We start from the raw sequence: 26,670 nt of genomic DNA on the forward strand, positions 1-26,670 counted from the left end.
TTCACTTGCTGTCTCTCCGGATCTGACTTGTCTACTTTGCTTCGACTTGGCTATCACAGACCGGTTCCATGGGACGCGAACCGGGTGCCGCCGTTGGCCTACAATCAAGGAACCACGCCGTTCTCCCACCGAAGAGCTCGTTCAAGATCGACGAAGGTTACTCAGACGAAACGAAGAGCTTGCAGGAAAATGAGAGCGTGCAGGACACGCTGGAGCTCCCTGCATGGATTCTCTCGCGTAGTGAAGCAGACAGAGCCGGTACTGACCCCCTTCCCTCAGCCCATCGAACGCTGTTATGGTTTGCTTACGCCCCTCACAGAGCTAGCCTACACCCTGCTCAGAACGCTTCGAACGTCCACCATCTCTGCAGTCATAGATCGACTGACCCCGTTGCTCCACATGGATCCCGTTCAGAAGCTCCCGCCAGAGATAACCGCCGAAATCTTCTCCTATCTCGATCCCACCACGCTGCTGACGGCCTCTCTCGCCTCCAAGCCGTGGAGGAGCAGGATCCTCGACTCGAGGCTGTGGCGGGGGCTCTACATCAAGGAAGGATGGAGGCTCAACATGGGCTCCATTCGCGAGTTCCACCGCCAGTCCAGCGAGATCGCCAGGCAGCAGCAGGGCAGGAAGTCGAGGAACAGGCACTCGGACACGGAGTCGGGGCAACCCCAGCTGAAGAGGCGTGCTCTCGACTGTGGCCGTGCCGGAGCTGGTCCTGCCGAGATGGTCACCAGCAGGATCGGCTGTTCAACCCTCCCTACGGACACGGAGGGGGACCATGAGATGTGCGATGCGGAGCCTACCTCGCCCATGGACATCTCGTCTCCGACCCGTCTGGCTGCGCGGCTGGCGAGGAAATGTAAGGTGCCCAACTCCTTGGATCCTTCAATGCAGTCCCCCGGGTTCGATTCTCTCTTCACAGATGACCGATCCCCCCTCCCGTACTCCTCAGCTGCGGTATGGTCCCGCAACGGCCCTACGTTGAACTGGGCCTACCTGTACAAACAGCGTCAAAAGCTGGAGGAAAACTGGCGTCATGGCCGGTTCACCAACTTTCAACTTCCCCACCCCGATGCGCCCTGGGAGTCCCATCGAGAGAGGGTCTACGTCATTCAGTTTACCGGCAAGTGGCTGGTCAGCGGCAGCAGAGACAAGACGGTCAGAGTCTGGGATCTAGAGACACAGCGGCTGAGAGGCCAGCCGTTACTCGGGCATACCAAATCTGTCCTGTGTCTGCAGTTCGACCCGAGCACGGAAGAGGATATCATCATGTCCGGGAGCAGTGATCGCAGCGTCATCGTCTGGCGGTTTTCAACCGGAGAAAAGATACATGAGCTCACCAATGCACATAACGACTCGGTTCTCAACCTGCGGTTCGACAAGCGGTACCTCGTTACCTGCTCAAAGGATAATACTATCAAAATATTCAACCGGAACTCCCTGCTTCCTACCGATGCTGACTATCCCACGGTCATCAAAGGAGCTGGCCCCAGATACCCTGATTACATCATAGATACCTCTGTCGTGCAACCTTCATCACTGGAAGCCCAAATAGCCAGCCAGCAGATCAAATCTCTGCCTCCTTACACTCTGCTGATGACTCTTGATGGGCACCGTGCTGCCGTAAATGCCATCCAGATCGACAAGGATGAGATCGTCTCTGGATCTGGAGATCGACTCATCAAAGTCTGGAGCATCCACAGTGGTGCGTGTCTGAAGACGATACTGGGCCATAATAAGGGGATTGCCTGTATCCAATTCGACAACCAGCGCATCGTAAGCGGCAGCAATGATGACACGGTCCGCATATACGATCATGCTTCAGGGGCAGAGGTTGCCTGTCTTCAGGGCCACTCGGATCTTGTCCGGACGGTCCAGGCCGGGTTCGGAGACCCTCCTGGCTCAGAAGAAACTATGAGACTAGAAGCAATGGCAGTGGACCATGAATATTTTGAAGCCAGACGCCGTGGAGACGTTGACGAGAACCCTGTAACCACTCGCCGCTCCCGCCGAAATCCCAATACTGGCTCCAGATTGCCACAGGATGTCACGGCATTAGGTGCGAAAATCCCCCCCGGAGGAGGTGGCAGCAATTGGGCCAGAATAGTCTCCGGGTCATACGATGAATCCATCATTGTATGGATGAGGGACAAGGAAGGCAAGTGGGTTATTGGACAGCAATTCAACCAGGCAGACGCCATCAGGTCCGCAAGAGCTGCAGCTGCAGCGGCCGCGGCCGCTCGTTCACAGGCCAACGAATTCACTTCAGCCGGTAACCCCCAGGCTGGCGGTCTATCAACAGAAGCAGTGCAGGGCCATCATCACCATGCAACCGGAGCAACACCCAATCCCATCCCGCCTCAGCAGCCTATTAATCAGACAGCGGGCAATAACCCGCCTCCTGTACCTGGACATCACCAAGGCCCCCCTGCTGCGCCCGCACATCCAAACCACCCCCCCGCCAATGTTGGTACTATCGATGCAGACGGCAATATAGCTCTCATACCTCCGACCGCAGGTATATTCAAGATACAATTTGATGCACGAAATCTTATTTGCGCAAGTCAGGACTCTCGCATTATCGGCTGGGATTTCGCATGCGGTGACAAGAAACTCGAAGAAGCATGTCAATTCTTCGAAGGCTTATAGAACAAGCAAGTATACACGATCTTCTTCCCTTTCCCGCTACACCGTGTACATATGGACCAGTTATTTTTTATTTCCACTTCATTCCCCATCCCTTTTCCTTTCCTGGGCTGATTCTACGCCAATTGCATATTCTGTTATTATCATCCTCTCCTCTTCCTTCTATTTGGCTACCTTTCTCCTCTTGGGCGCGGTCATCCAATCTCCTGTTTCAATACTGTTGTTCTACTTCTGTCCTTTCAGCAAGCATAAGAGATACCATACCAGTCAGTCAGTCAGTCAGTCACTTAGTTACTTCTACCTTGTCAAATGTAGATCACCTCCACGAGCTCCTCCGAACAAGCGTGCAAAAGTCGTGGTGTGTAAACAAATCCACCCCTCCCCCGGCCATTGATTCTCTTACGTTTGAAACAAATTCTGAACATGGATTGCCCCGGAGAATTATCTCCTTTATATATATGTGACTAGGGGAAAGCGGAGGAGGGGAAACATTACGTTTATATATAGAGACCGACCGCTTTGACCTAATGGATCGCCTCTATAGGACATGGATGGACGAAACATCGACGATCACCCGCGGATGGATTAGCAATCGGCGTCATATATGCGTGTTTGTCGCATGGCAGGGGTTTTGAACATGTTCTAGAAGGTTTTTGAGGTTGGCTGTAGGGCCATAAGGATTGACTACTGCAGGTTTCTAGACTCCTTCTCTCTCTTCCATGTCCTCGTATATATGAAACTGAGGCTTTATTTCTTCTTCTAAGGACAGGTGCAGGCATCCATAACATCGGATTTATTTCCTTTGACATAGGTGTTTGCCGGAGTGCAATCCCAGACAGCGCCACGGACAAGACTACTCCAAAAATCAAATCTTGATACAACTTCTCCGTTCTAATACCAAACAACTATCCTCGCAGCCCGGCAATACCGGAGACTCGCTGCATCTCTGTATCACGCCGTCCCTCGTGTTCGTCGTCAGCGCCCAGTCCGCAGCAGCACTTGGTTACGTGAAGTGAAACGAGATCCCAGAGCCGCAGTAAACCGCCCTGGTTGGAACCTCGCTCACTCTGATCCCTGGCTGAGGTATTCCTCGCTAATGCTGAGGTTGATGCAGGGCGTGAATATAGCATCTGCTCTCTGGGCCGCGATGGGATGGCGTGGTTGTTGTTTCGAGTCAAGGACGAGACTCGAACCGGCGTAGAGGGAACGGGTAGATCCCTGTGATCATCGAGTAGCGATCGATACCGGGGAAGCGGGCTTGGATTACTTGCTGAAGAGCCACGCGGCGATTGCCGCTGTAGACCAAATTCGTTTGTCGTGCTACAGCGACCAGATCTTGAATGGGCTGCTTGCGGTGCTCTGATATCGGTATCTTTTGTCCTTGCGGCGGGTAGATGGTTTTGATGAAACGGATGGTTTTCTAAGCTTGCTGTAGCACCAATACCATGGCCGCTTGAGCGTGCACCGAATCGCCCTCGAATAAGAGTCCCGTCGTCCGCCCTTGCGAGAACTCCCGGAGGTAGGCGTTCAGGAGGCTGGTATGTGATATAGGAAGTTGTCTCACGAAAAGCTCTCCGTAAGCCAAATCCACAGCATCCACAATCATCGTCAGAGGAGTCATCATCTCTGTCTCCCTCTAGATTTCGATTTGTTTGTGGTGATGATCTACTGCTGTCCTGGCCGGCTCTTGGAGTTCCTCGAGGGAGTGATGATATGTCGTAGCGAAGAGCCTCAGGTGAACCAAAAGATGGGACACCAGGCGGAGTACTAGGTCGATGTGGAGGAGGATGTATAGGTTGTGTAGGTTCTGCTGGGGAAATAGTATTGCTCAGCCAGCAAGATGTATCAAAGCTTCCATCTGAAGAGAGGGTACTGCAAGAGTGGCGTCGTTCACGAGGAAGTCCTGAAAGGGAAAATCTAGGCCGAAACGAAGGTATGTCATGGTCGTCGAAAGAATATATTCTTGATCCATATTGGTTCCAGCGTACGGACGATCCCCTGGATGAAGCTGCCGAGTAAGAGTATTTTGAATTTAACGAGACACCGACTGATGCACAGGGTCTCAATCGTGATCGAGAAGATGTAGCCAGATGAGTAGATGCACTTTGATTCTCCAAGATAGTTTCCAGTGAAGGGACAGCCAGTCTCTCTCGCCGTCGGACTCTTTCGCTATCCCAGGAGCGCAGTTCTTGTATGTGACTAGCACTAGCTAGCTCAGAGCTTTCTTCATCAACTTTCTTCGCACTAGGCTGTGCGTTGTTATGTTCGGATTCGTAGCTAGATAGGAACGCATCGTAAAGAGAGCTGTGTTCACTAGGCAAGGATTCAGATGAATCAAGATGGGGGCTCAGTGTTCTGGTCGACACAACACGGCGAAGCCCGCTGGGTCTGTCAATGGAGTATGCAACAGGCCGGACAGGTTTCCGATCAAACCCTTGATTGATTCCGGAGAACGGCTCCTGTCTCCCCTTGTGTAGAGACATATTCTCAGGCTGGCTGAGGCTCAACAATTCAAACGATAGACTGCCCTTAATGAGCGAAAGGGGATAGCAGTGTCAAGCAACGACAGTATCAACGGGATATCCGAGATGCATTTTTCTGGGTATTGGTCGTATATATAAAACAAAAAAACAGCCGCGTTAACGCATAGGAAGGAGCAAATGATATAGCAATAGACCAAAAAGAAAAAACACCTAAAACAGAGCCCAAAAATATAGAATAAAGTCAGGAGCAAAGAAGGAACGAGACAAAAAGGGGCGAGTTAACATAGCAACAAGATGATAAAAAGTAATAAATGGGAAAAGATCACTAAAAAGAAGAACAAGATAACAAGATACTGCCCTTTTTTTTTTATCCCCCTTGAATTGTGTTTTTGAATCTCCAAAATTGTACCGGAAAGAATGCATCACGTCTAGTCTCATGCTTATAGCTGCCCAAGGAAAAATTGAAATCCATCAAACGCTCAACTCCGGTTAAAATTCTGATCTAGGTGGTGCGACCCTCATGAGGCCATGGTACTCTGGCTGAGATTCGACTTCTTCAGGCTCTGCTCTCTCTTCATGGCTCTGAGCATGGACTCAAGGCGCCGTCGCTCCTCTTGTTCGGCCTAGGAAAGGGTGTTAGTAGGGTTGGATGACAGCGAGATAGATAGAAGGGCATACCCGTAACGCCTTGATACTATCTGCCCTTGTTTCTCTCATCATCTTCTTGAACTCGTTCTTCAGCACGGTGATTGACGTATTTTCCACCGTCATTCCGTCTCTTATGCCCAGATTCTGGATGCGCTCGTCACCCAGCTGGGTCTCCAGGGTGTCACATCGATCTCTATAGCTATCGATCATATTCTCAAACTTGTCACGCTCCTTTTCGAACTCGATGCTCTGCTTGGTCAACTCCTCGTAGTCTTCAATGGTCTCACGCAGCTCTCTCTCTAGCATCTGGATTCTCTCATGAGCACCCAAACTGGCTGAGTTGGCGTTGTTCATCTGTACCGATTTCAACGTTGCTATTTGACTGGTGAGGTCCATGTTGCGTTCTCGGAGGTTGTCTATTTCACGCTGAACGGCAGGGTTAGCGGCAGCTTCGGCGGCACGCTCCGATCTAGTTCCATAGGCGCCGTCGAGCTCCGCTCTGGCAAAGGTGAGCTCGGTTTGGATGCGAACCATTTCACTTTCGAGCTCGGAGAATTCGGTCTGGAGTTTAGCATTGGCTTGTTCGGCTTGTTCACGGGACTGACGGGCTTCGTGGAGCTGGCTGAGATGAGTTTCCGTTTGTGAGCGTAGTTCCTGCAGCGTGGACTCTAGATTGCCGATGTGAGTGTGCTTCTCTGCTAGGTCATGTTCGACCTTTTCACGGGTCTGATAGGCTTCCTGGAGTTGTATGTCCGCCTGTGAACGTAGCTCCTGGATGGTGGACTCAAGGGCGGCAATTCGAGACTCCTTCTCTGCCAGGTTCTGTTCAGCTTTCAGGAGTGCCTCCGGTTCAGGATATTCCTTGGGAGCTTCTCCAATGCTACGTTTCTGCTCACGAAGCATGGAATCCTGTCGTTCAGCGTCCAATTGATCCATGAGCATGGTGATTTCGGCTCTGGAACTCTCGTTCGCAGCATGGGACTTGTCAAGCTCCTTTCGTAGCTTGGTTAGATCCTCCGTGAGGTCCGCAATGTATGCATCACGCTCTGCGTCAGATTTGGAGTTGAGGTCTCGCTGCTGCTGTATCTGGATGCCGAGGATAGTCTTCTGTTCTACGAGGCTCTCTATCCTCTTTTCGGCATCGGCAACGGCAGACTCGAGGTAGTCTAGCTGTTCGGGTAGGGATTTCCTGATAGTCGACATGTGTGGACTGGTAGGCTGTCTGCTGGACCCGGCGGATGCTAGAGCCTCATCGAGCCGTCGGCTAAAGCCCTCCAGCCTTTCTAACGTGTCATGCGTATCGTGAGGCTCTTCGGTTTCGCGGGTATCCTGCGGATGAGACGAATGGCTTTGATGCACAGCAATTGCCTCCAGACCTTTCTCCAGATACTCAATCTGCACGTTGACCGTAGCTAGAGGGTCGGAGGAGCCTTGGTTCGAGATTACCTGTGGGATGGGATCTATTTCCCGGTGCGGATCCATCTGTGTGATCATCTCATGCAGCCGGTAATTCATCTCCTCGAGCTTTGACTGAGTGTCCTGTAGTCCGCTGAGGTCTGCAGAGTTGGACTCCACATCAGGCTCCAGGCTAGGCACATCTCGCGGTCCTCTTCCGCCATGGTGATCGAGATAGTCAGCCGTCCGGTAGAGACTCCTATGATCGAACTCGTGTCCGCAGCCGTAGGGGTCTATCCCATGCACGTCCTCCGATGTCGACGACTGGTCGTCCGTCTTGGATCCCTTCTTCTTCTTAAGTCCTTTATGCGTCATCTGCAGAACTCCCGCCGTGTGCTCCAGTATCCTCGTCCTGATGTCACTGGCCCTCCGCTCCAGTTTCGAAATCTCCTGCGACTGCTCCTCGCATTTCCGTCTCGTGATAGCCAGCCCTTCATCCGACGTATCGTCTCCATTCTGCCCCAGGTGGCTCGTCCCCTTGCGGTGGCCGTTCACCAGGTCTGATCCATCATCGTATAGCCTGTTGAGCGACAGTGCTGCCTCCTGCAGTTTCAGCTCCAACGCTAGTTTCCGTTTGCCGCTCTCGATGCGGGATAGCAGCAGCGATAGCTCTCGTTTCAGATCCTCGACCTCTTCGAACGAGAGGACCTCGAAGTGCAGACTGTCTCCGATAGCAGTCTCGGCCAGCAGGTGCATCGAGACCGGGTCCTGGGCGTTCAGCAGGACAGAGCCTTGCGAAATCGAGCTGATCTGCTGCACAAAGCACCGTAAGCAAGATATCTTTTCAAAACGACCAGCTTGAGTGGCAGTTATATATTAAAATAGACCTACAGGATTGTACCTCGAGCCCTCGTCGTCTGTGGAATGCATCATTCCGCCGTAGCCATCAAGCGTCTTCACATTGCCAATCGAGGACGAAGAGTAGTACCGCGGGTCTCTATAAGAATAATACTCACTCGATCTGACGCTCGTATCCATCGTGGAGCTTGTCTTATAAAACGAATCCTCTTACGAAACAAGGCGTAAGATAGTGAGAGCGTGAAAATGCGGCTGAGCTTGCTTGGACATTAAAAGGGGCGACGGCGCGACCTCATCTCGTTCGTCTCAACACAACCACATCGAAAAAGACGGCCAGAAGACCAGATATTCGATTCAAAAGAGACAATCGAGAGAAGAGCAGTCAACAGAAACAGACAGGTCGCAAAAAGAAGAGAAAGGATGAAAAAAAAAAAACAAATCACCTATTCCGCGAATGTTCACGAATCGGCTTCGTAAACAACCTATGCAGACGATGCGCCACCACGATCGTTACTCCAGCTTCTCTTTCGATGGCCTAGTTATACCTCTACGCACCCTCGAGGAACACTATTTAGCGAGCAGAGGCGAATGAAGAAGCGAGTTCTTGTCAACGGCTCAGGGGGAAGAAGCGCCTCGCAGCGTGTACCTTTTTTTCGCCGTTATGTCTGCTACGCGACCTGGATACAAACATATACATGGTATAAAACTATCCAGCGGTTGGGAAACGAATGAACAACAAGGATAAAAGGAAGCCTGCGGGGAATAGAAAAAAGACCAAGCCTCCGTTTCCCCGGACGAGTGAGAAACGACAGGGAAAAAAGAAACACTGCAGCTTGTTTTGCGGTTCTCGTATGCAGAGGAAGGGCTTTTCTTAGCCCTGCGCCGTCACATGTTCGGGCCGGTTGTGGAGGTTGAGTTATGGCTTACAGAGAAAAAGGAGAGGCCGTTTGCATCCTTTGCGGGAAGGGGATAAAGGGACGCATGGATATATAGGCTGTCCATCTTCTTCCGGTCGATGACGTCTCTCTTCCCATCCTGTCAGCGTTGACGATGGACTCGAGGGACTATATGACGCCCACCCCTGGGATGGCAAAGGACGATGATACCGTGGTCACCAGGATCTCTACCGTGTCCGAAGCGCAGACGTTCAGGGTGTATAGACGTCGTTTCTTTGGCCTGGCACAGTTGGTCCTGCTGAACATCGTCGTCAGTTGGGATGTAAGTAACGTTATATGTGTATAACTGTTGATACTCGGCTAACCCTTGTAGTGGCTCACCTTTTCGGCTGTGTCAAAGACGGCCTCAGAGTACTTTCGTATCAGCGAGGGAGCCATCAACTGGATGAGCACGGCTTTCTTGTTTGCATTCTGCTTTGCTAGCCCGTAAGTGTGCTCTGTTTGATGGCCGAGAAAGATGCTAACCTCAGCGATAGGATCGTGATATGGACACTCAACAAGGGCGGTCCTCGATCCTCCATCATCACGGCCTCCGTCCTGCTGCTGGTCGGGAACTGGGTCAGATATGCCGGGACACGAGCGGGCAATGGGAACTTTGGAGTCGCCATGTTGGGTCAGATCCTGATCGGATTCGCGCAGCCGTTTGTCTTGACGGCACCGACCAGGTATAGTGATATCTGGTTCACCGACCATGGTCGGACAAGTGCGACTGCTGTGGCCAGTCTTGCGAACCCGTTTGGCGGAGCGTTGGGACAGCTGATCGGCCCTTTGCTGGCAACAGATCCGTCCCAGATCCCGAATCTGGTCCTCTACGTCTCGATTATTGTCAGTTTTGATCCGTCCTGGCAGCAAGAAGCAACGTCTGGCTAACTGTGATACAGTCCTCCGTGGCGTGTGTGCCATCATTCTTCGTCCCTGCTCGGCCTCCAACACCGCCCAGTCTGGCCTCTGGGACGGAGAAGCCCCCTCTTCTTGCCAGTTTACGTGAACTAGTCACTCGCACCGAATTCTGGCTCATCTTCTTCCCCTTTAGCATCTACGTTGGCCTCTTCAACAGCATCTCTTCCCTCCTCAACCAGATCCTCTACCCCCACGGCTTCTCCGAGACCGAAGCCGGCATCACAGGTGCTCTCCTGATAGTCGTCGGCCTCGTCTCCGCGGGCATCCTGTCGCCTATCATCGACAGACTAAAACACTACCTGGGAACCATGAAAATCCTCATCCCTATCCTAGCAGCTACCTACATAGGCTTCATCTTTGCTCCTAACTCGAACAGCGTAGCCGCACCATACGTTGTCGCTGCTTTGCTCGGTGCAGCCAGCTTCTGTATCCTCCCAGTCGCTCTCGAGTATTTGGTTGAACTAACCTATCCCATGTCCCCGGAAATCCCAAGCACCATCTGCTGGACCGGGGGGCAGATCTTCGGTGCAGCGTTTATCTTGATCGAGAACGCACTCAAGGCCGGACCAAAGGATAACCCACCCTTCCACATGACTCGTGCACTCATCTTCCAGGCAGTGATCGCAGCTGCTGTAGTTCCACTGCCGTTATGCATCGGCCTTTTCGGGACAGATATTCGCAAACGCAGGCTTGAAGCCGAGTGCCAGCGTGTCAGGAGCGAAGAGGAAGCCATCATCCGTCAATCCTAACTTCTTTGCCCCCCCCTTTTTTCTCTCGACCGTACATATCTTTGCGTTCATGACCTTATGTATATATGTTGGTCACTATTAGTCTGACCGCGTTACTTTCTGGCGTTTGCATCAGACCTGCTCCTGGAATCTGAATGGACGGACGGAGCTGCTCTTCTAGTGGGAGATTTCTATCATTTCATAACATAGAGGAAACATCTAAGACCAAGAAAGGAAAGAATAGAAACTAGCCATACAGGGTACAAATGAAACAAATATATGCAGACAGATACAGCTATGATGGTTCTATCTGTCTTTCTCTTCATGTCCATATCAACGCATGCAGGCAGCCTGCCTGCTACCCCTGTAATCTGCATGTTATAATCTCTCATGAGAAAAGAAAAGAGCAAACAAAAACAGGAGGCGGCCTCAGAACTTGATTTAGGTTGTTGTATAGTACAAGGTATATATTTTATTGTATTTTTGGCGTTCTAAGAGAGACAACACGGACGGGCGGAGGCGGGCACGTATATGCGTAGATGTGAAGAGAAAGAGGGGAAAGATCAGATCTATTTCAATTCGCGGAAGAGTTTGGGGGCGGCGCACTGGGTAGCGCAGTGCTGGAGGTGGAAGACTGAATCAAGCGTTAGATTTGAGATATTTGCATCAGGCAGCAAGAGTTGACTTACACTCCTCGACGCAGTCCTCGTGAGGGCCCTTGAAGTCGGGATCTTCGGAGTTGCGAGTGACACGCTCAACGCAGTGATCGAAGTGGTGCTTAACAGGAGCGCAGGGCTTGGAGTTTGAGCATTCTATCCATGGGGAGAATCAATTAGCTACAGTCTCTGGGGCGCTTCGCTTCCAATTGAAATGTAATTCCGAGCCATGGACAGAATCAACTGATGACCAAGACCAATTGATTCCAAATCTATCAATTGGTCCAATCAATCCCCATTATAGGCTCATAAAGCCCAACTTCCATTACTATACAGATAGAAACGGCCGTTTACTCACCTTCTATCAACTTGGGCATGATGTCCTCAGCCTCCTCCTCCTCCTCCTCTTCTTCCTCCTCAGCCTCTTCTTCCTCGGCGTCTTCCGACTTGTCTTCATCGGGCGTATCCTCAGCAGAAGAAGACTCCTCGACCTCCTCGGCAGGAGGAGCTTCAGCCTCGACAACCTCTCCGAAGCTCAGCGAGCTCACGAAGTCAACGAACATATCGGCGATACCCATTGTGACGGATGGAATTGGACGGCGATATCCAACAATGTGGGAGCAACGGAGCAGAGGGTTCTACGCCGTGAGACAAGGTCGTGGTCGTGGTCGTTCGGCGACGTTGTTGCTGGTGGTTTTGACTGATGTTGGCTTGATGTTTTGGAGCGAAAAAAGGTCTTCGTCCGGTTTAGGCTCGACGTGATTGGTCAGCGTGGTGTAAACACGTGATTTTGCATAGCAGATGAAGATGAAGAAGACTATAACGATCATTAAAGACTACCTATCTATGGGCGCTAACGTGGACATCATACAAGGCTACTGATATGTTTAACAGGTTGACGGTGGGTCGATAAGACGGAAGGTCATGGACGACGGCGACGGAGCTGGTTCTCCAGCTCGTTCGCAACACTCTGCTGCTGCACTTCTTCATACCCTGGAGGAGGGTCCGTAGGGGTCTCAAACGACGGCCGTCCTGACGCTCTATCGCCTGGATTACGCTCGGTTTCGCTCACAGCCGGCCTATCCGTCGATTGTATTGACGGTGGTGGCTCGGACATATTACCCGCTGGCCCTTCATACGCCGGCAGGTCCTCCAGATGCACGTTCGCAAAGTCGACGACGCCGAACGCACCGCCGTCACGGCCGGTGCCTACCTGTGCTCCATCCCCAGACATCAGCCCGCTTTCTCTCGCCTGCTCGACAGCTTGCTGCAGTCGTTCCTTGATCTGTTCAAAGTTTGTGTGGAAATCAAACGCTCCTCCGTCCTTGAAGGTCAGCTTTAGCTGTATTGCTGCGTACGTTGCAGGGATGCCACCGCCAGAGACCGGTTGGATGATGGCATTCCATACGTTAGGCCCGAAGAATGGCGCGGCAACGTGTGTGTCAGCTAGGTTTAGAAGCGGCGCAGAGAAGGATTGGAATTCTGCAGTTGGCTGAGATGGGAGATAGACGATCTATGCAAAAAATGTGTAAGCGCGGGGGATATATATGTTACTGGCGGATCAAACATACTCTTTGGTTTGTGAGGTGAACATGGCCAGCGCTGCTCTGTTTCGAAAAGGACTGCTTGTCTGGACCGGGGTGGGTGGATCGGAGGGACATGCTCGTCCGTGGTGGTGAAGAGTATATGATACGTTCGTTTGGCAACAGGACCAATCCCTTGGTCTCATGGACCATGGCCCAACTAAGCATCCAGACTTTTAGCAATGACTTCTTGTTCCGCCTTGACTGCATCTTGATAGGTATATCTTTATACCAACAGACAATGGGTCGGTGGTGGTATAGAGAGGGTCTCTCCAGGAGGTGAGTAAACAGAGTGGAGGGACATACTTTATAGACATCTTCTCGACGCCCTCCCACCTAACCTGCCCTCAAAAGGCCAGAGTTCTGTATGGATCCGGGGTGTTTCCTACGGCTTCGAGTGCACCGCGTGCTCTGTGACTGTTTGCAGCCAATATCGACAGGCAAAAAGGCTCCTTGGAGACGGCTAAAAGTCAAAAAGGTTAGAACATATAACCCGCAACCGCGCCATGCGAAAAGAAAATAAAAAAAGTAGAGAGGGAGAGAGAGAACAGGTCAACCCCTGTAGCAGTCGCCCTCACTAGTAATGTATTAAAAACAACAATAGATCAGGCATAGTCGGATGAACGTACTTGGTGTGTTCAGGCAAGATGTTTGGCTGGCGGGGTTGACCACAGCTGGCTATGTAGATGTATCCCTGACCTGTAGTTAGTTAATGCGTATCATCCAGCAGGCTGGGTTGTACCTACAGCTCGACTCTAGACGCTGATGTATATTGATGTATTCCTTCTATGCACAAGCTATGGACGTTGAATGTAGCGACATCTGCACCACAAGGTGGCGGCCTGATCGTCTGCAAGGCGGCTTGTCGTGTAGTTAGTAACCTCTTGAATTGAACAATAACCCCGCCGGTGGTCCGAAGACACTAGACCAGAATCCTATCACTGGACGCAAGCATTTATATCTTTGATATTTATATATCTTAGGAGAAGAAGAAGCAAAAAAATATCAACTTCCATCCACGAAGACATGAGAAAACAGGCCGAAAACACGTGGTTTTGCAGGTGGGAAAAACTTCATCCAACGAGCAAAGTTGTGGCTTTTATTGATACCAACAGAAAAGACAAGACATGGACGAGGGTTCGCTGTTCGTTCGTTTAATGTTATACTATGTTTCTACCTATGCCACGAGTCCTCGCATCAACCGCTATCATGCTCAAGAACGGGCTGACAGGAGCTGGTGCGGTTGACTGCACTGATACCATAGAGATGCTATCCTAACTAAACATGATACCCTGAGAGGGTGCTCCCTTACTTGGACTGATCAGTAGATCAGTAGGCATGATGAATCGCGCGGGTGTATATGTATATTGGTAGCTATGCTTCACAACAGAAAAATGAAGTATACGCTCAAACAACATGCACCACCCTCCCAACGAAGGCTCGCCTGGGAACAAAACATGGCTGAGGGGCCGGAGCGTGGAGAGCTATCGTCGAATTGCGGCAGCTGGCCGCCGTTGGTGGTACCATTGCCGCCGGAGGAAGTTGGGGTAGAGTGACTATGGAAGAGACGAGTGTTACTATATGCCTTTGCGGGCAGGGGAAACATCCGGGTGGTTGTCAATACCTGTGGCCTGCACTGGGGCTTCCGGAGGCAGCACTGACTTGGTGAGGCATGCTGGGAGAATGGAAACAGTGTGTGCAGGTCTTGAGGAGAGGGTTGGTTATATGGGCGAAGGAAGATATCGTATGTGTATGGGTATCTTGTGCTTAAGAAGGAGTTTTCTCTTCCTCATGGAGGTCGAGCAGGCTCCTTTTATATTTTCCATCATGGGCTTTGGATACTGGGAGCCGTTCCCTTTCCTTCGACGAGAATCCAGATATAATATCTACTTCAGTCGAGAGCTCAGTTCCTGTGCTTCTCTTGGCATTGTCTTCGACATAAGTGCCAAGTCTACTAATGCATCGCCTGCATTCGACTCACCAACCATTAGTTCAGGATGTAAGGTCTGGTGGTGGTCCAGTGGCGGTTCGACAGTTACCTCTCCTCTGCTTTTTAAACCACAGTCCACAGCGCCATTCCTTGCAAAAACAGTCGCTCGATCGCCCATTTCACCAGCCTACTCATTCTCTCATTCTCTCTCTTTCTCTTGCTATGCCTTAAGGGGTCAGAGTTAGAGGGTGGGATGGATATATCCCTATACCAAATAAGCACCTAGTAGGAAGATATAAGTACTCTGCGCCCCGAGATTTAGAGCAGAGGACAGAATGTACCATCACCACCTCCCAAATGTAAGGGCTTTAAAGTTAAAACGGGGCATCCGGGCGATTGTTTTTATGGTAAAACAGGGAGCACCAGACCAGACCAGCCCATGCAGACAGGGAGGGCATCACCACCATGGTGACATGCTTGAACAGACACCAGGCGATTGTCTTTGCAAATGGTAGGCGGTTTAAAAACTTTAAAAACAGGGAGGACACCAGGGCCATGACATGGAGACGGCGTCCCGGCTCGAGCTGTTTAGTTGATCCCATCTAGTGGTCTCTCGTTACGGTGATGCACCTTCGTCCATGGGCAGGTACAAGTTTACTTCTGCTTTGCTTCTGCCGTGGAGCCTGGGTATTCATTGCATATATCATGAAGCTGGGGAGACCTCTGACCATGCCTCTCCATGACGGGAAGATCTACCTCAGTCGACTGCAGGAAGATACTCATTACATAGTAAACACTGATTAACCGCTAGTTGATTAACTGAGACACGCCCAAGCTGCGAGAAAAGACGCTGCCTGGCCTGTTCCTGTCCCTCTTCGCTCTTCTCCCCAATCTCCGCCATTCAGCAGCAGAAGAATCAGCCATCGGTGACGAAATACTGCATGGAACCAATCACCAACCAGTCGCCCGCTGCATCTTCACTCCAATGAAATGCAGCGAGCTCGTATTCACAAAGAGGCTGAAGAAACGAGGCTTTACCTCATCCTGGACTTTGCTGCCTGCGACCTACGACTGCGGACGGGATGCAGTTGAGCTGGCCTTTTGGTCGTCATTTAAATATATCGACAGATTCCGCGATGAGACGAACCCCAAGACACGGTCATCCATTCATTAGTTAGTTACTGAAAGGTAGATATTTATCTCTGTTGTATAACTACAGGGTGTTATACACCATTGGAGCATCTGCTGCTGTTGATGAGCTCCAGCGGAGCGACACTGCAAGAAATATATACCGTTTCATACCCATCTCTTACAAAGAGGACTCTTCGAGCTTCCCTTGGAAGAATTTGATGCCTGATATCCCAGGGGGGGGAAGATGGAACCGCAAGAACAGCAATATCAGCATAGCCTCGCTCAATCCCAGGCTGGTGGTGGCGTCTCTGTCCGCAGCAGGTCATCCAGCATCGTCTCGACCAGGACGGGAGTCACCATCGCAACTCTGCAGGATGACACGCGAAGCGTCCGAAGCATGGAGCTGGTCGTCGGACGGAGGATATTCAGCATCAACCGCGACGGATCCAGGATCACTGAGCACTCTGGCCTTCCGCCGTATACCTCTGCACCACCCGAGTATTCCAGCCTCGACAGGGTAGCTGGGAATGCGGCAGTGGCCGAACTACCGGCTCCAAATATCCCAAACTACGAGGAGATAGCGTGGCCGTCCGGGGAGTCTGAATACCGTCAACCGTTGCAACCTATCCCGTCGGTGCGTCTTGACCAGCGCTGTGATACTCCGGTGTTTCCAGTCGGTGAGCCGGCCAGGGCTGAGCTGCCAGCGACTCCAGCCGAAGGAGAGAGAAGAGGATCAGGCTCCGTTGCTCGAACCCATTCGTTCGTCCCTGGGCCCGAGAAAATCTCCGTGGTAGCCAAAAGACGCTCCGTCTCAGAAAGCAATATCCAAGCCAACCTCCACCCCAATAGCAACAGCAACATTCTCAGGAACAACAACCCGTTACGCCGTCGGAATGGCATCCGTCTCCCACAGCTGGACACGGGCGTCTCCTTTGAACAGCTACGGAATGCCTTCTCTAGCAATGCTGGCCCTCCCTCCGCTAGCCCACGCATGACCCATTCTGCCGGCCCCAGCATAGGAGGCTCCAGCAACGACTTTTTGACCGGAAACATCTACTATAACAGCACTACCACAGGCGGGAGCGGAAATGTATCCCGCGGCCGCTCACCACCTACGACGCCCAGAGCCACCAGAAGCCCCCTGCTGGCGGTCCCCCAGGGCCCGCCCGTCGTCGAAGAAGGATATGCCGACACGGAACTGCCGCCTGCAATGGACACAGAGAACGAGATAAGCATCCATTTCTCCCGCATGATACGCAGCATCGACCGCGAACACCGCCGGGTCCTGCACCAGAAGTGTCGGGAACTAGCCGACTTGCGCGAACGGCTCAACGAGGTCGACCAGGTCTACCGCAAAGAGCTAAGGTCCCGCGACTTCATCATCGACGAGCTGCGGCAGGAGATCAGCCTGATGGAGTTCCGGGTGGACGAGAGGGTCGAGCGGGCTAGAAACGAGGTAGAGGATATCTGGGAGAAGCGGTGGAAGGACCAGGAGAAACTGCTGCTTAACATGCAGCGGAGACAGAGCCAGGCGGACCTCAGCAGGATGATAGGTCGGAGAAGGGCAGTGGGAAGGGCTCTTTCATCGTCGCAGGGCTTGATGATGCATGAAGACGAGGAGAACGATGATGATGTGCATTGACGGGAGCGACATATACTTACATATACATTCATGAGCGACGGAGTTGGGAACAAGAGCAGACTGAGATTGAGTGGCTGGCCTATATATCTCTTGCTTTTATGATATTTCTTTCTTTTTCTTCTACTTTCTTCGTTTACTCTGCGTTCGTCTTGCATCACTTTGCATAACAGCTACCGATGTCATTGGACTCGGATGTCGAGCTTTTTGAAAAAACAGGATGCCAGCATGAATCCAAAGCATGATAACCTCGATATAACATACAGCAAGCCTCGTCTGAGTAACATCCATGCATAAAAAGAAGAGTTGTTGGCATTTTCCGTTCATGTTCCTGTTATTTGCCTCTCGCTGTTGAAACTCGCATCCGCCATAGTACAAGCAAAACACATACTCTCACAGCTATATAAACTTGACGGCTTCCCTGCTCTGATATTCCCGGGATAATCATTAATACGTATAATAGTTTGGTGTCTCAGTCAAGCGAGGAAGAGAGAAGGAAAAAAACAACATCCAAGGAGTGGGACGGAGATTTTAACTAGTCAACAAGCTATGCAGATTCCCCCCCCGCAGCCAAACAAATACCAACAACTTCATCTCTGGACAAGGAGGAGAAGTTGAAGGAGAAGAGAAGAAGGATAAGAAGACGAAGAAGACAAGGAAGACCCTCCACCACACTGAACAGACGGTTTCCTCCCTCCCGAGCCGTCCCGCAAGGCCTCCGCCGGATTTCTTCACGAGTCGAAATAACAGTTATAACTGCCCGCTTCATGGTTGCAGGACGTCGTCTCGAAGGACAGCCGCTGTCTATATAAACAACCCACAGCCCCCTCCGCTGGCACGGTTAATTGATTGCTCGAAGTGCTAGCATAACGTCCACCATGGCGTCAGGGGACAACGAGTATCGGCCCATGGTCACTTGGATGTACGACCTGATCCTCTGGTTTCTATCTCTCCTGGTCGACCTCTTCTTCCGTGAAGTGCATCCTCGCGGCTCATGGAAGGTCCCCAAGAGAGGGCCGGTGATTCTCGTCGCGGCTCCCCATGCGAACCAGGTATGTCCAATATGTCTTAACCGGGTTGTAAAGGAGCTATGCTAACGTCTACATCTGCCAGTTCGTGGACTCCTTGATCCTGATGCGAGTTATGCGCATGGAACTTCACCGTCGAATCGCCTTCCTGATCGCTCAGAAATCGTTCAAACGGCGCTTCGTCGGTCTTCTTGCTCGGTTCACTGGTTCTGTCCCCGTAACTCGAGCAATGGATAACTTGAAGCCGGGAAAGGGTACAATCTACCTACCTGACCCGGTGAACAATCCTACTCTCCTCCGCGGGCACGGAACGGACTTTACATCCTCTGCGTTCGAGGTTGGCGGAATGATATCCTTGCCGTCGGTCGGTGGACGGTCGAGCAGTACTGATATCGGCGAGATCAAGGGGCCGGAGGAGATTATTTTGAAGAAGCCGTTCAAGACCCAGCAGGCGTTGCAGCAGTTGACCGGAAGAGACGACGTTGAGGAGGACGGAACCTTTGTAGGAGGTGCAGATGTCAAGAGTCCGCCAGACTTCAAGGGCTCGAGGTTCAAGATCGCACCCCATGTTGACCAGACTCAGGTTTATAACGCTGTTTTCGATACGTTGAACCAGGGAGGGTGTATCGGTATCTTCCCAGAGGGTGGGAGTCACGATCGTCCGGATCTGTTGCCGTTGAAAGGTGTGTTCTTACGCCTGTTTCATTTATGGGTTATTTACTAAGTCTTGTATAGCCGGTGTTGCTCTCATGGCACTTGGAGCGGTGGCTGCCAATCCTGACTGTGATGTGACCATCATCCCATGTGGAATGAACTATTTCCATGCACACAAGTTCCGATCTCGCGCAGTTATTGAATTTGGAAACCCCGTCAAGGTGCCTCCGGAGCTGGTCAAGATGTACAAAGAGGGCCAGAAGCGAGAGTCAGTAGGGACGCTCCTAGATACCATATACCAGGCCCTAGTCACCGTCACCGTCACATCTCCCGACTATGAATCTCTCATGGTACGTTGGCTTTTTCATCTTGGTTTACCTCTTACGCTCTGGCTAATTCGAACATAGGTCATACAAGCTGCCAGGAGGCTCTACAATCCTACGGGGAAGAAGCTGCCTCTTCCGATGGTTGTCGAGCTCAACCGCCGCCTGGCCAAAGGTTATGCCCATTACAAAGATGACCCTAGGATAATCAGTCTGAAGAAGTCTGTGATGGACTACAACAAGCAGCTTCGCATCCTAGGCATCCGAGACCACCAGGTGCAGTATGCCAAATTCTCGATCTTCAAAGTCGTCGCCACCCTCATCTACCGACTGGGCAAGCTGGCCGTCATGGCCATCGGGACCCTGCCCGGCCTCATCCTCTTCCTTCCAGTGTTTGTCGCTACGAAGCTCATCTCCATCAAGAAATCTCGTGAGGCGCTGGCCGCATCGAGCGTGAAGATCCAAGGCCGCGATGTGATGGCGACGTGGAAACTGCTCGTTGCCCTGGCCTTTGCTCCGCTGCTCTACACCTTCTACACCGTCCTGCTCACCTACTGGGCCTACAGCCATCGTGTATGGGGATACGTCCCTGACTGGGTACCTCTCTGGACCATCGTGCCACTCGGCTTCTGGATCTTCCCATCCATCACCTTTGCGGCTCTCCGAATCGGAGAAATCGGCATGGACATCCTCAAGTCACTCCGTCCGCTTGTCCTATCGCTCAACCCCAGTTCGGCAAACACGCTGGTCAGGCTGCGTGAACGACGAGCCGAGCTGTCCATCCAGGTGACCGACCTGATCAACACGCTCGGCCCAGAGATGTTCCCGGACTTCGACTCCTCCCGAGTCGTCTCCAACCCGTTCAAGGACACCATCTTCCGCGAGGACCTGCCTTCCAAGGCCCTGGGCTCACTTGACGACAACGACGAGCACTTTGAAGACGACGGCCGTCCACGCATCATCCACCGCTCGCACACAGACATGCAGGACCAGCTCCCTCGCAACGAATCCTTCCACGACCTGGCCAGCTTTGGCTTCTTCTCTACCCGCCCGTCCAGTCGGAGCAGAAGCCGCAGCAGCTCCAACGGCGGGCTCATCGGCTCCTCTGGCTTCCCGCTGAAGGAGTTTAGCACCCTCGACACAAAGGAGAGCTTCGATGAAGTGAGTAAGCGTATCCGCGGAGCCATGCGTGAGCGAGGACGACAACGACGCCGCAAGAGCGAAGACTCGAACATGTGGGAGGCTGCTTCGGACTCTGGCTCCCCCTCCCCAGAGAACAGGAAGGACGTCTAGTCCCTGCACTCTCTATACCTATCTCTGGACGTCCAAAGAAACAGAACAAAACGGAGGCATGTAATAGCAAGCAGAAAAGGAAGTAAAAAAGGGAGGTCTCTTTCAAACGATTGGATGATATTACGAACTGTTTATCTAGTTCAGGGCCCAGCAGGCGTTTGTTGTATCTACCTTAACAATAACTATATATATCTTACAAGAGGAGTTTGAGCGTCCATGCGATGTACCACACGGCGCATTCGGGGTTCAACCAAGCCTGATTCTGAACTCTTCTTATCTATACCAATGCCGTACATATCAAGAGCTACATATTAACTATGCTAAATAGTATTATTCACTGCCATGTCTTCACTTGATTTCAGTGACTCGAAAGAGCTCGTCCCCAACAAGCATATAAAGTGATTCAACTTCTGGCCTCAAACCTCATCTCTGCCGGTGTATGATCTTTTGGTCGAGTGGTATAGTTGTTACTGGTAGCAGCCATCAGTGTTACGATGGATGTCCCAGCCATGAGAGAAGCAGTCAGGATAGTAAGTATCCTCGTCTCTCCTGTTTATTTTTATATCCTAACATGTTACTATAGCAAAACGAAGGATGCCATCGAGAACTACATGGCTACGGCCAGAAGTCGATAAGGCCTCTGTACGTCCACAACTGCTGGCCTTGACGTCTTCTTCTAACATGGATCTTGCATAGGACGTCGTTTTCTCTTCCTTTCTCTGTGTTGGAAGAGGTAAAGGGCGAAAACAGCTCAGCAGTGGCAGGCTGAGAGTGGCAGAGGCTATGGAGGAGAGACAGACCGGTAGACGAGAGGGAGAGAGCCGTCGGAGCAGAAGAAGCACTGCGAATCCAACATCTGCTATGCTCATGGCATCAAAAGTCGGCCAGGATTGAAAGTGCTGGATGAGCATACATAGTAGAAGGGAGAACTGACACTTGTCTACTCAACCCATAGTTATAGACATCACCCATCATAGTGTACGAGTAAACATATATCCTCTAACTGAGACTGGTTTGACACTCTTCAAAGCCATCCATCGTATCGCCGTCAGGGGTTTTTTCGCAACTTCCGAGACACAGAAAAATAAACAAATCAAGGCAAAAAATAAAAAGAGGCGAAGTCAGACTTTGCCTACGTCACTCTTTTTTTTTTTTTTATTTTCGTAGTAATTTCGGTTTATTGTTATATTTATTTTATTCTATCTTAATATCTTCTTCTTCTCTCGCTTGCTCGCTTTGACTGAAGGTCCTGCTATATCTCTATTATTCTACGGGTCTGACGGAGACTCACGACTGCGACGGCAACAGCAACTTCTACTTGCCAGATCGCTACTATGGCGTCGTCAATGCATCTGTCGAGGATACGGAAATGGCTGGCTTCATCTCCCCCCGTCGAAGGGGCTATATACTACCTCCGCGAGCTGTTGATCGGCGCGTTAAGACAGGGTCCTATTCCACAGCATGTCGCCTTCGTGATGGACGGGAACAGACGGTTCGCCCGGAATCAGGGCATAGAGCGGGTGGAGGGACACAACCTGGGCTTCGAGGCGTTGGCGAAGGTGTGTCGTTTGTTACATGTAGAGAGAATGCGTGTTTGTGTGTAGCTGTTCTAACGGTTGTATAGATACTGGAAGTGTGCTATAGCTCCGGCATCAAGGTGGTGACGATATACGCATTCAGCATCGAGAACTTCAAGCGGTCCAAGTACGAGGTTGATGCGCTGATGGAGATGGCCAAGTTGAAGCTGCAGCAGCTGTCAGAGCATGGAGAGCTGCTGGAGAGATACGGTGCGAGCGTGCGGGTGCTGGGACGACGAGATCAGATCCGGCCGGATGTGCTGGAGGCCGTCGACCGGACGGTAGAGACGACGAGCGGGAACGGAGACGCCATCCTCAACATCTGCTTTCCCTACACGTCCAGAGACGAGATCACTTCCGCCGTCCGGAACACGGTCGTCGACTACAGCACGCCGCTGGACCGGAGCCAGCTTCCGTCCGCCGCCAGTCCGCCACGTCGACCGTTCTCTGAGAAGCGGATAGTAGAGAATATACGTGAACATACGCCCAGCGCTGACCCGAGGGAGGCCCTGTCCAACGGCACGGAGGCGAACGGCAGCTGTAGCAGTCCTGCCTCTGCTTCTACGGCAAATGAGACGGCATATGATTCCACCTCGTCTCTATCCTCGGCTACGACCCTGCATCTGGTAAACGGTGAGACGGCCGGCACAGGCGTGAAACAGCACACCACCAGGGCTTCTCCAGAGCTATACACTTCCTATCCTCCCAACAGTGACCAGCTGCTCTTTCACTCGCCCGAGACGATCACCACGCAGACTCTCAGCGACCATATGCTCACCGCAGGTTGTCCGCCGCTCGACATCCTGATCCGCACATCCGGCGTCGAGCGTCTCAGCGACTTCATGCTCTGGCAGTGCCACCAGGAGACGCAGATCGTCTTCCTCGACACCCTGTGGCCGGCCTTCTCTCTCTGGGACTTCTTGCCTGTGGTCTGGGACTGGCAGCGGAGGCAGCGGAAGACCGGGCTGAAGAGAGAGCTCGAGTTCGACTTTCCCAGCACCTACAATTCTGATGCCGAGAAGTCGGCCGCAGACAGTCCGTGGCTCTCGGAGGACGAATCCATAAAACCCAAGTCTCTATAATGCACACACTCTCATACATCATACCCTCTCCTATACCTCTCCTACACCCCCTACATCCGTCCTATGTCTCCTACGTCTTCTATATAGATGTATAATAATAATTGAACATCCCATATAGATATACGGGGTTACCTCTTCCCACCTCCGCAAAAGCACAACCCTGTAGACCATCCAGCAACTCTTCTGCATCTCCCCCTGAATGCTGTTGGGCAGCAAGATCTTCCATCTGGATATCAAACATCCCATGAAGAAGAAAAAACTCGCCTTGACCGACTAAGCTGCTGACTAACCTTTCTAGAAGTAGAAAAAGAGCACAAAAGTTGATTCTTCTTCTTCTTCTTCTCTTCTTCTTTCAATCTCACCCTTCAATCTCTTCTTCTATCACTCATCATATCTTATAGCCAGCCGTCGATATCATGTCTTCCTCAATTGAAGGTCGTAAAGTGCTTCTGTATGTAGTTTCCCCTCCCCCTCCGTTATCGGTTTACTGACTCATGATAAACAGGCTTGGAAGTGGCTTCGGTTAGTCCACGGCTAAAGAAAGATAAAAAGAGCATCGAAATGGATTAATTGACTGATAATTCACACTGTTGATAGTCACCAAGCCTACTATCGACGAGCTGAGCAAGGCCGGTGTCCTTCTCACCGTTGGTGCGTCTCATATAGATAATAGTTGCATGTCAGTCACAGAGACATAACTAACGAGACAATTAATAGCTTGCCGTACTCTCGAGAGTGCCCAGCAGCTCTGCAAGGGCATCAAGAACGCAAACGCCATCTCTCTGGACGTCAATGACTCTGCTGCCCTTGACGCTGAGCTAGCCAAGGTCGAGCTGGTCATCTCCCTCATCCCATACATCCACCACGCTACCGTCATCAAGGGAGCCATTCGCACCAAGAAGAATGTCGTCACTACCTCCTATGTCTCACCAGCCATGATGGAGCTGCAGGAAGACGCAAAGAAGGCTGGAATCACAGTCATGAACGAGATCGGTCTTGACCCAGTATGTCTTCGGAGTTATCTCCGGTCAACTTACAACTAGACATAGCTAACCCTACTTACCTCCTAGGGTATCGATCACCTGTATGCCGTCAAGACCATCTCAGAGGTACTATCTGCTCTTATCCTGCTTGTAATGCCCCTATCTAACCAAAGCTATATAGGTTCACGAAGCCGGTGGCAAGGTCACATCTTTCCTGTCCTACTGTGGTGGTCTCCCAGCTCCAGAGTCCTCTGACAACCCACTGGGCTACAAATTCTCCTGGTCCAGCCGAGGCATGCTTCTCGCCCTCCGCAATGACGCCAAATACTATGAGAACGGCAAGATCGTCTCCATCCCCGGCCCGGAGCTTATGGACTCTGCAAAGCCATACTTCATCTACCCAGGCTTCGCCTTCGTCGCCTACGCCAACCGTGACTCGACACCTTACAAGGAACGCTATGAGATGCCAGAGGCTCAGACCGTGGTCCGCGGCACCCTCCGCTTCCAGGGCTTCCCACAGATGATCCGCACCCTCGTCGATCTAGGTTTCCTCAAGGAAGACGAGAAGGAGTTCATGAAGACGCCTATCCCATGGAAGGAAGCCATGAAGCAGCTTCTCGGAGCCACCTCTTCGGAAGAGAAGGATCTCCAGTGGGCCATCTCCTCCAAGACCAAGTTCGCTGATAACGAAGAGAAGGATCGTATCATGGCTGCTCTTCGATGGATGGGCTTGTTCTCCGATGAGAAGATTACGCCTCGTAATAACCCGCTCGATACCCTTTGTGCTACCCTTGAGCAGAAGATGCAGTACGGACCTGGTGAGAGAGACATGGTCATGCTGCAGCACAGATTCGAGATTGAGAACAAGGACAGTAGCAAGGAGACCCGTACCAGCACCTTGTGTGACTATGGCGATCCAAACGGCTACTCTGCCATGGCCAAGCTGGTGGGCATCCCATGTGCCGTTGCTGTCAGGCAGGTCCTTGATGGCACTCTCAGCGAGAAGGTATGGAAGAATCAATCACACTTTACCCTATTTGCACAAGGCGAAAATATACTAACCTTTTACTCCAGGGTATCCTTGCTCCCATGAACATGAAGATCTGTGGCCCCCTGATCAAGGCGTTGAAGGAGGAGTACGGAATTGAGATGATCGAGAAGACTCTCTAAATGCATCTCTATTCCTCATTGATGACTGTTTTTTAATGGAAAGAGGATATTCGGTATGGGAATTGGTTTGGGAGGCTTCTAAAAGTACATACATTCAATTTCTCCATATAAATATGCTCATAACTTAACAGAGATACATCTGGTCTCACCACCCGAGAATAGAAGGTCAATCATGATACTTCCATCTTCTCCAATCAATCTTCTCAAACACAGCTAGCTACCTCGGGTCCATACCAAACACCAAACATGCATATGGCCCGTCAACTCCAAATCAATCAACACTTGGGCTATATTCCCAACCACCCACCAGCCCATCTCCCCCTTATCCCCCCCCTGATCCCTCTCTCTATCAACCAATTTCCACACTCTGAGCCCATCAACAAGTCCAGTCGAGTTCGCGTATTCGGTTCGTATGGGTCCTCCTTGCAGACCGCCCTCTGCCTTGCCAAATCCCATCCCAAGCCCATTCCCCTTCCCCATTCCAATCCCCCATTCCAATCCCCCATTCCAATCCCCCATTCCAATCCCCCATTCCAATCCCCCATTCCAATCCCCCATTCCAATCCCCCATTCCAATCCCCCATCCCAATCCCATGCCCAATTCCCAACCAACCAGTCCAGCCCAAAATCCATATCCAATCCCATCCAGCCCGTCAAAGAGTGAGTCTGGATAATAGATGTCCTTCCATTGAATGTATTGAGTGCCTTTTGTCTTATTTTCGAGTGTTTTGATTGTCGAGTGTCTTATTGCTGGGTGCCTTGATTGCCGAATATATTAATTGTCGCGCATCTTGGTTGTTGTGTGCCTTGTTGAGTGTTTTGAGTGTTTTGAGTATCTTCCAACAGCCATGTCTTCAAGTTTTTTGAATGCCGTTTCCCATATCCTCCTCTCATGCAACCAACTCCCTTGCATGTGCCCTTCCAGTACCATCCTCCATGCAGCTCTCTCCCTTGCATGTAGTCTCCAACCCTTATAACAGCCCATGCCACCATTGACCATTCGT

General features: G+C 51.4%; 10 protein-coding genes across 10 annotated transcripts; 6 read left to right on the forward strand and 4 right to left on the reverse strand.

Annotated features, from left to right (window-relative positions):
- Positions 1-51: 51 nt before the first annotated feature.
- Positions 52-2,652, forward strand: MCYG_06356 (sulfur metabolite repression control protein; the record flags this gene model as incomplete). The annotated part of the gene is made up of 2 exons (XM_002844346.1): positions 52-258; positions 320-2,652. 2 exons carry the CDS (start codon positions 69-71, stop codon positions 2,650-2,652), a joined length of 2,523 nt encoding a protein of 840 aa, XP_002844392.1.
- A 902-nt stretch (positions 2,653-3,554) lies between these two features.
- MCYG_06357 (conserved hypothetical protein) lies at positions 3,555-5,132 on the reverse strand (the record flags this gene model as incomplete). The annotated part of the gene is made up of 1 exon (XM_002844347.1): positions 3,555-5,132. The coding sequence occupies one exon, from the start codon at positions 5,130-5,132 to the stop codon at positions 3,555-3,557; it is 1,578 nt and encodes a 525-aa protein (XP_002844393.1).
- Positions 5,133-5,650: 518 nt separating this feature from the next.
- MCYG_06358 (involucrin repeat protein) lies at positions 5,651-8,213 on the reverse strand (the record flags this gene model as incomplete). The annotated part of the gene is made up of 3 exons (XM_002844348.1): positions 5,651-5,755; positions 5,811-7,988; positions 8,067-8,213. 3 exons carry the CDS (start codon positions 8,211-8,213, stop codon positions 5,651-5,653), a joined length of 2,430 nt encoding a protein of 809 aa, XP_002844394.1.
- An 870-nt stretch (positions 8,214-9,083) lies between these two features.
- On the forward strand, positions 9,084-10,638 carry MCYG_06359 (major facilitator superfamily domain-containing protein 7-b; the record flags this gene model as incomplete). Its single annotated transcript, XM_002844349.1, has 4 exons — positions 9,084-9,251; positions 9,303-9,415; positions 9,466-9,814; positions 9,871-10,638. The coding sequence occupies 4 exons, from the start codon at positions 9,084-9,086 to the stop codon at positions 10,636-10,638; spliced, it is 1,398 nt and encodes a 465-aa protein (XP_002844395.1).
- Positions 10,639-11,186: 548 nt separating this feature from the next.
- Positions 11,187-11,851, reverse strand: MCYG_06360 (ubiquinol-cytochrome c reductase complex 17 kd protein; the record flags this gene model as incomplete). The annotated part of the gene is made up of 3 exons (XM_002844350.1): positions 11,187-11,251; positions 11,307-11,429; positions 11,632-11,851. The coding sequence occupies 3 exons, from the start codon at positions 11,849-11,851 to the stop codon at positions 11,187-11,189; spliced, it is 408 nt and encodes a 135-aa protein (XP_002844396.1).
- Positions 11,852-12,195: 344 nt separating this feature from the next.
- Positions 12,196-13,009, reverse strand: MCYG_06361 (conserved hypothetical protein; the record flags this gene model as incomplete). Its single annotated transcript, XM_002844351.1, has 2 exons — positions 12,196-12,786; positions 12,845-13,009. The coding sequence occupies 2 exons, from the start codon at positions 13,007-13,009 to the stop codon at positions 12,196-12,198; spliced, it is 756 nt and encodes a 251-aa protein (XP_002844397.1).
- Positions 13,010-16,161: 3,152 nt separating this feature from the next.
- Positions 16,162-17,559, forward strand: MCYG_06362 (conserved hypothetical protein; the record flags this gene model as incomplete). The annotated part of the gene is made up of 1 exon (XM_002844352.1): positions 16,162-17,559. The coding sequence occupies one exon, from the start codon at positions 16,162-16,164 to the stop codon at positions 17,557-17,559; it is 1,398 nt and encodes a 465-aa protein (XP_002844398.1).
- Positions 17,560-18,434: 875 nt separating this feature from the next.
- Positions 18,435-20,854, forward strand: MCYG_06363 (glycerol-3-phosphate O-acyltransferase; the record flags this gene model as incomplete). Its single annotated transcript, XM_002844353.1, has 4 exons — positions 18,435-18,608; positions 18,670-19,267; positions 19,320-19,588; positions 19,646-20,854. 4 exons carry the CDS (start codon positions 18,435-18,437, stop codon positions 20,852-20,854), a joined length of 2,250 nt encoding a protein of 749 aa, XP_002844399.1.
- Positions 20,855-22,188: 1,334 nt separating this feature from the next.
- MCYG_06364 (dehydrodolichyl diphosphate synthase) lies at positions 22,189-23,513 on the forward strand (the record flags this gene model as incomplete). The annotated part of the gene is made up of 2 exons (XM_002844354.1): positions 22,189-22,413; positions 22,479-23,513. 2 exons carry the CDS (start codon positions 22,189-22,191, stop codon positions 23,511-23,513), a joined length of 1,260 nt encoding a protein of 419 aa, XP_002844400.1.
- A 416-nt stretch (positions 23,514-23,929) lies between these two features.
- Positions 23,930-25,666, forward strand: MCYG_06365 (saccharopine dehydrogenase; the record flags this gene model as incomplete). Its single annotated transcript, XM_002844355.1, has 6 exons — positions 23,930-23,964; positions 24,019-24,035; positions 24,111-24,164; positions 24,231-24,517; positions 24,678-25,502; positions 25,571-25,666. The coding sequence occupies 6 exons, from the start codon at positions 23,930-23,932 to the stop codon at positions 25,664-25,666; spliced, it is 1,314 nt and encodes a 437-aa protein (XP_002844401.1).
- Positions 25,667-26,670: the final 1,004 nt, after the last annotated feature.

The sequence above is a fragment of the Microsporum canis genome, genomic scaffold (genome assembly GCF_000151145.1).
Source record: "Microsporum canis CBS 113480 supercont1.6 genomic scaffold, whole genome shotgun sequence".
Taxonomy (NCBI): Eukaryota; Fungi; Ascomycota; class Eurotiomycetes; order Onygenales; family Arthrodermataceae; genus Microsporum; species Microsporum canis.